The 7,711-nt window shown below is 41.3% G+C and overlaps 1 protein-coding gene across 1 annotated transcript in view; it reads right to left on the bottom strand.

Annotated features, from left to right (window-relative positions):
• Positions 1 to 274: 274 nt before the first annotated feature.
• MBD3 (methyl-CpG binding domain protein 3) overlaps positions 275 to 7,711 on the bottom strand; it is a 10,143-nt gene continuing 2,706 nt past the window's right edge. Inside the window, exons 2-6 of the mRNA XM_010017252.1 lie at positions 7,511 to 7,648; positions 5,236 to 5,326; positions 4,634 to 4,811; positions 3,318 to 3,515; positions 275 to 1,359 (exon numbers count right to left, since the gene is read on the bottom strand). Of these exons, the coding sequence (XP_010015554.1) occupies positions 3,323 to 3,515; positions 4,634 to 4,811; positions 5,236 to 5,326; positions 7,511 to 7,648 (600 nt within the window). The 3' untranslated portion in view covers positions 275 to 1,359; positions 3,318 to 3,322. The remainder of the gene's footprint in view (positions 1,360 to 3,317; positions 3,516 to 4,633; positions 4,812 to 5,235; positions 5,327 to 7,510; positions 7,649 to 7,711) is intronic.

Here is a 7,711-nt window from a genome sequence, read left to right as displayed (position 1 = left end):
ACATTCTCCGAGCTATAAACTCTCATCTTTGTCCCGTCTCCCTATCCTCCCTCCCCAGATATATCCATTTTTAGCCACAAGTTACCCCAATACGCTCACAGATGTACTAAAAGAGACTGAGGAATCAATCAAGGTACCCATGGTGAAGCCAAATACTTCTAAACACATTAAGGCAAGTTTCACATCATTTCATTTTTGGACACAAAAATGCTGGTCACTTCACTGCACATGCAAATAAGAAAGATTTAATACTTAATAAAAAGCTTTAAATTCGTTTTCAGATATCAATTATAGAAAAATCAACCTTTTTCCTTTCTTGTTTTAAAAGAGGTCAGAACTTTACTGCACACGAAAGCAGATGTGTAGACACACCTATTGAAATGGATTCCCCTTCCCTCCACACACACAGAAACGGAGGTCGGGGCTCTTGGCACCAGAAAAGAAAGGAAGATGTTTTCCTCACTGTCAGTCAGAAATGAGTCATCCTCCCATTCCAAGTTGAAAAGTTCCTTCTGACTGGACTTAAACCAAAGCAAAATACACCTCAGAGTGGGTATATTCATCTCCAAAACTCCATGCAGCTATGCTGGGATGTACACACAACTCTGTATCAAAAATGGGCACAGGAATGCATTCAGTGTGATGCTGGAGCCAACTACAAAAACAATTGCCATTGATGTAAGACCAATCCCTCAAGTGTATCTTCCCCTACTAAACAAAACCTCAGGTGGAAGAGGCACTTGCAGGTCATCTCCAAGACTACACTTCCAAGACCAATATGGTCTTGTGAGGAAAAGGAAGTTCAGTGATCTGAATTGACACATGGAATGACAATCCACAACGTAAAATGACCTCCCTACAGTCAGTTACGAACAGGTAGCCTACAGCAGAGTAGCCAAGGAGTGAAACAGCATCTCCTCTCCCTTGTGTTAGAGAGAAAATGGTTTCTATGGGTCTTTGTTAAAGGTACTTTGATAGAAAAGCTTAAAAATTTATCACCTATCACTGACTGACCAACCAAAAAAATTAAAATAATAAAAAAAGACAGAAAATTTGGTTCCTAGTATTTTACCTCCCACCATTTTATATTCCTTTATTCCCTCCCACTTTTGCATTCCCGATTACCCTACCCCTTTAGAAAAAGGAGGGGGAGTAGAGTTTAGTCAAGTTCCATCTTCAAAACTACCCAGCAATTACTGAGCCATCAGCTTCTCAACATCTCCTGATGTGGACATCAAAATGCTCCTTGGTACAGTTGGGTTGGTGGTGCAATGTACTCAGCAGACACTCTTGGCTTTGTAAATAGTTGTGCCTACCCTGCTGATAGGGTTTATACTGGGAATTCTTAGATGGAACTCCCTAGAAGAGAAAAAAAAAAAGACCTTGTAAGTCAATGAGAACTTTTTATATCTTTATAGCAAGTGAGCACTTAAAAGCATAAAGGAGCATTGCTATGACATATCCGTTTCTTTATCTCCTGTTTTTCACCTTCAGCAGACAGTTTGTTCTGACTCCTTGCAGTTGCCAGACCTTTGTAGTAGAAAGGTTGTGCCTACCCTGCTGATAGGGTTTATACTGGGAATTCTTAGATGGAACTCCCTAGAAGAAAGAGAAAAAAAAAAGACCTTGTAAGTCAATGAGAACTTTTTATATCTTTATAGCAAGTGAGCACTTAAAAGCATAAAGGAGCATTGCTATGACGTGTCCGTTTCTTTATCTCTTGTTTTTCACCTTCAGCAGACAGTTTGTTCTGACTCCTTGCAGTTGCCAGACCTTTGTAGTAGAAAGGAATGCAAGACACTCACTGTCCAAGTAAGCTACTGTGAGGGCTATCGTGAAACAGGAGAACAGAGAGAGCCCAGATATCGGATAGTGTCTCCCAAAGGCCAAACAGATTTCACATTACAATCAACCTTACAGCCTGAAGGATTGCTTAACATAAATCATTCTTTCTGCTACCCAAAATACAGCTGCCACTCCCTACAAAAGGGGCTTTTCCTTTCTTCTGCTATTTCCCCTAAAAATTCCTTTTCCCCTTCCACATTCTTGACTCTTCCCTCATGGGCTCTGGAGGGTACATAACAAAGCACACAGGGTATTAGATGTCCTATTTCAGTGACAGAATGCTATCTAGTTTTAGGCTAAAAGTTAACATGATTAAGACTTAAAATCAGTGAATTCTGTTTTCATCTCACTGCATGAGCTCCACTGATGATACAGTGCTCCTGGCTGGGGTTACAAAGGAACATGGCAAGGAAAAAATCTGCTTCATAGCATGGTGGCACTGACATAGAATCACAGACTGGTTTGGGTTGGAAGGGACCTTAAAGCCCATCCAGCCCCAGGCCCCCCTTCCACTAGACACCTTCCACTAGAGCAGGTTGCTCCAAGCCCCTGTGTCCAACCTGGCCTTGAACACTGCCAGGGATGGGGCAGCCACAGCTTCTCTGGGCACCCTGTGCCAGCACCTCAGCACCCTCACAGGGAAGAGCTTCTGCCCAAGATCTCATCTCAATCCCTCCTCTATCAGCTCTCCTAACTAGTGCAACCTACAGGGGAACCTCTGTTGGTGTATCTTGACTTGGCCTCACACATCTGCTTTTATTTATTGCATCACTACACAGCAACGATGCCTTACTCAGAGCTATTTTGGTTTACAACACAATCTTAAACTTTTCAGATGTTTCTAGATGTTGAATGTGTATGTTCCTCTTTTACTTCCAGTTTACAAATTCCCACCACAAATGAAGATTTTTAGCCACTGCCCTCTTTGGATGGTTGCCTTTGGTCAGGTTGCTTTTTTCTAACATTCTACAAACACTATTTAAAAAACTTCCACAAAGATGCTCTCTAATACACCCTGAAAGAAAACAAGTCCTAAAAATGCAAAACTGAGAGAAAAAGGCAGGCAAGGGGAGAAACTGAGTCTGTCCCTTCTGCCCACCCCGTCCTCCTGCCTGACAAAGGAAATAATAAATAAGTAAACAGGGGAAAAATTGACATCACAAGACAAATTTTTAAGAAACCAACCCATTTTCAAGGCAGAATCCTTCCAGTGCTTACATACACATCCTGGTTACATCTTTAGCCTATCTGACACAAGGCCCAGAACACCCCACGTGCACTCACCAGACATTACACACACATCAAAATACTTCGTTTTGCTTCTGAAAGCATGAGTACTACACCTTTAAAAGTGCATGCTAAAAAGCAAAGACGTGGTATATATTTGGTATAAATTGACAAGATTCCTCCTAAAAGCATTTCTGCTTTCAGTGAAGTACAGTTTAACGTGAGAAAGGATGCTGTCGCTTTACCTGGACTATACATTCTCCATCTCCTGGTCATGGTCCTGCTCCTCCTCCTCCTCTTCCTCTTCTCCTTCTTCCTCACCTCCTTCTTTCTCTGAAGGAGCTTCTCCATCTCTTGCTATTTCTTCTACATGGGCAAGCATGTCAGCCATCAGGGCTTCCTCCAGCCTCTTTCGCACTTGCTGCACCAGTTCCTCTTGTTTCCTACCCCAAATTAACGAACACTGACATCAATCCTCAAAGCTGCCTCTTTCCAGAGAAAGGAAGTTTAAATCCCTCATATATGAGGCTGGGGAGACAAGATCATATTTAATTCTGACTGAAATTTGCTTAATCTAGTAGCTGTCTCAAGACTTTTTAAATTCCTAGTGCTAATATTACTTTAAACAAGAAAAAGTCAGCCTACCCTGCTCAGGCTGCCAAAAATGAGACTGGAGAAGGTTAAGTCTCTGACCATTTCAATCTTTTTTTGTCCTTTTTCCTTGTGAGTCACAACCTTAAATTTTACAGCTCCTTTTCTGTCAAAGTCATAGTGAAGTAAAGGAGTGATTAACAATTAGTGGCTCACAGGACTCCTATTTCATCTCAGCCACAGGAAATCATGACCAGACCATTTTCCCTGGTCATTCTTGTATAAATCAAGCACAAAAATAAAGTCATCCTGTAAATCAAGATTTATCAGTCCAATAGTCAAAAGTACTATCTTTAAACAAGGTTAGTGAATGTACAGAAGCATGCTCTCAGGTTAGTCTCTTTGGTATATTCAGTTCTCCATCAAGTGCTTAAAGCTCAATTTGATCACTCTTGATTTAGTGATAGAATTCAATACTGAAAGCAAGCTACACCTAAGTAAACTGCATCCTTGTTTGCTGCCACTGCAGCAGTTAAGTACTTTTATTTGGTCTTGTGCTGACACAGAGAAAGGTGAAGAGAATCCAATTGCAATGTTCAGGCTTCCTCTGACTGCTTAGAGGTGCCTTAATCAAGGTTACTCAAATTGAGACACCTTTTTCAATAAAAAGATATGCGTCCAAACAAATATGAACCTGAAACCTCAGAGTAACTGAGCATGGTCAAAATAAAGGGCTATAATTACATGCCTGTAGGAGACCATCCTCATGTGACAATTTTCTTCTCCTCTGATAAAGAGGCATTCACATTAATTCAGCAAGACATAGTGCTTCAGAAGACACTCAAACTTGTCATTGGGAAACCGACCCCCCCCCCCAAATACCCTAAAATACCCAAACCCAAAACAAAGGTATTGGTTTACCACAAGAAACCTTATTCCAAGACAGTCAGGTGGTATTTCTAGTTAATACCTAATATCTTCATCTGTCACCATAAATGCTTTGCAAAGGGGCTGTGAGGTGTTTAGCCAGACTCCAGGATTCTTCTCTACAGCTGCAGACAGCTGTCCAGTGATGGGCATAGTGCTGGTGTGCAGAGCACTAGCTATGGCAGAGAGGAGGGTTTCATCAGTGCAGCCAGGTCCAACCCCTGCAAGTGGGAGGAAAAGTGATAATCAACATTGCACAAAACAGCACATCAGGACAATGGGTGTTATTTAAATATTAACGGCAAAGCAGGTACTGTCATTTAGCAAGCTAACACAACCTACATCTCAGTCCTAAACACTTCTAACAGCACCTGTAACAGCTCTCTCCAAGGCTATTTAAACCAACAAATTAGGGAATGGCTTCTGAAAACTTAACATAAATAGAAGGCAAGAAGCTTTGCTTCAGTATCTCCTCTGACAAAGGAGGAGCCTTCCAGCCAGAATACCAACACCTCCTGCAGAAGCAGGGATGGTCCCCAGCACCGATGAGCACTGGAGAACAAGGAGGTCAACCTCAATACTTTCAGATCACCACTGATTGGTGTCAAAACGCCATCCCTGGAGTGAAGGGCAGACTCTGATTACCTTGTAAACCTTTTGGCAGGTCCATTGTTTTCACCAGCTCCTCTGCAATGTCAAAAGCATTCAGTCCACTTAATTTCTTCTCCCAGAAGAGCTGACATCAAAGAAAGCGTTTATTGGCACAAAGCAGAAATGGAATTGACAACTACACTAAGCAACTGCTCCCTACCAGGAGAGGGAAGAACACTGCTGCAGACAATTCTGTATTGGATTTACTATGGAAGGGGTCTGCCAGCAGGTAACAATCCTCAGTGCCAGTCCCACAGCAACTCTATGTCCTGATATACTGCCTTAAGAAACTTTCTCTTCCTCCAGGAACTGTCAATATCTAAGCGCCACTGAACTCACAGTACTTTTCCAACTACCAGCTCCCAAGAAGGAAAAGAAGGATAGTCACAGCCAAAACACAGAGGCTAGAGTTTCAAATAATAAATTTGAATTTTAAGCCAGCACACGATGGGACTTAGCACTGCTTTCAGATTTGGAAGAAACATCTGGAACCTGCTGACCAGGGGTTAAAATATGCTGCAGTCCAGTAAAGTGTTTTAAAGCTCTGATTTAACAGGCTTTTAGATGTATCATGCAGAGAAAGATGCAATCAAGCAAGAGCAAGTTTGCCCTATTCTATGCTATGTAATAGAAAAATAAATACATAAACCAATGTGTGTGTGTGTATTACACATACAGTATGTACATATTTACTTAATATAAACACACACACACATATAAAAACCTCGAAAGGACTCTCATAAAATAGACTGCAATGTTGTCATAAAAAAGAAACAAGATTACACACGGAAAGCACAAGCAGAATTGAGGAAGCTGCTTTACAAGTAGTAACATGAGCAGCGAAACTACACAGGTTAGATTCTAACAGCTCTGGGTAATAAGGCTGATCTCTGCTGTCTAATAGATTGCATTCACATGTCAACCTGTAATCACAGATCAATCTCTTCCCCAACAGGGACACAAATCTCTATCCTCGGGTTTTTTGCATATCAGCATCATATCTCAAGTGTCCTCTTTTATTGCCTTAACTAGCCAAGCCGTTTATAGGAATAGCAGCAACACTGAACACACATGCTCTGCTTCCTTAGGAAGCCATCCTAAAATCCTACCAGCCTGTTCAAACAACAATAAACCCCAACCACCCAACTCTGTTTCAAATAGCATCTATCTCACACTTCAGAAAGGCAGGTTTTAAGTCTACAGAAAAGGTTTTCAGTGCAAGATGACAGTAGTTTATGGGGTATTTTTTAATTGTACTGAAATCACTTTCCCTCTTGGAATGTTATCTTTTAATTCCACTAGACCTGAAAGAGTTTAAAATGTACTCATAATTGATACCAATGACAGCATCTGAACACACTAGTGAAGCTGAACATCTCGTTTCCAAATGTTAGAAAGAAAGACTCCATACAGCAAAGGATTTGTAGAATCCCTCATATGAACTCTGCTGGGGCTGTCCTCCTGTCAGCTCCAGGTAATGAGAATGAAATGAAAATGCCTGCCAAAGGCTGCTTTGAACACATAGATCTCATTAGACCAGTGCCCAAATTCCAAGCTGCCCTTGTCATAAGCACACTTTTTACATCCTTTCACTAGATTAAATTAAGCTGAAAGATTTCCTTCCATTTTGATGTATTCACTTGTTTGCAAATACACAGTATGGCAAGAAAACCACTTTGATTCTGTATTAATAATGGCATTCCATGTGAATTTATGACCTTATTCAAACAGGTAGAGTTAGCTACTACACTAACGGTATACACATCTGAAAAAGAGGCCCATGCAGGGGGTAAAATCCCTTCCCTACATCACAGACACCACGTTGTCTGTGCTCTGTACAGGAACAGGGATTTCTTGAAACACAGAATTCTTACACAGTTGGAACATTTGACGCAGTGATTCTCATTCCAATGCAAGTGGCCTCTGAAACGGTTACAAGGTCCGTCAAAATTGGTAGATAAGACTTGATTTCAGCATTAAGGAAAGGCAGGCTTAACGACAACAGAACTGTCATCTGAACAAAGGCTGGGGTCTCGTTACAGAACACAGTGCAGACAGCATATTAAATACATATTGGAAATGGGGTTTGTTCTGATTTTAAAAGCTGGGAGCACTGTATTGTTGTTTCTGAAACATCAGAGACTTCAAATCACTAGAGACTATTTGTTCAGCATCATCAAGTTAAAGCGGTTTATTTCAGGACCCTTCCAGCACCAAAATCAGGACTTTCTTAATTCTGGAGAAGAAGCTGCTAAGCCACAAGTCTTACCTGCCGGGGCTGGTCCACAGCTTTCTGAGGATCACTCTTCACCTTGTTGCTGGGATGGTTTGTGATCTTTGTGACAGGCTGTTTGAAGATGGAGGCGGTCTGTCTGACAGGCAGGGCTGTGTTCAAATCAGGCTTGCCCTAAAAATTTCAAGCAAAAGGAAGGGAAAAGCCCACAAAACAAATATTTTTAGTTTGCTAAAA

The sequence above is a fragment of the Nestor notabilis genome, unplaced genomic scaffold (assembly GCF_000696875.1).
Source record: "Nestor notabilis isolate BGI_N333 unplaced genomic scaffold, ASM69687v1 scaffold8666, whole genome shotgun sequence".
In the NCBI taxonomy this organism is placed as follows: domain Eukaryota; kingdom Metazoa; phylum Chordata; class Aves; order Psittaciformes; family Psittacidae; genus Nestor; species Nestor notabilis.
The sequence above is the reverse complement of the archived record's forward strand: the minus strand, read 5'-3'. Positions and strand labels throughout refer to the sequence as shown.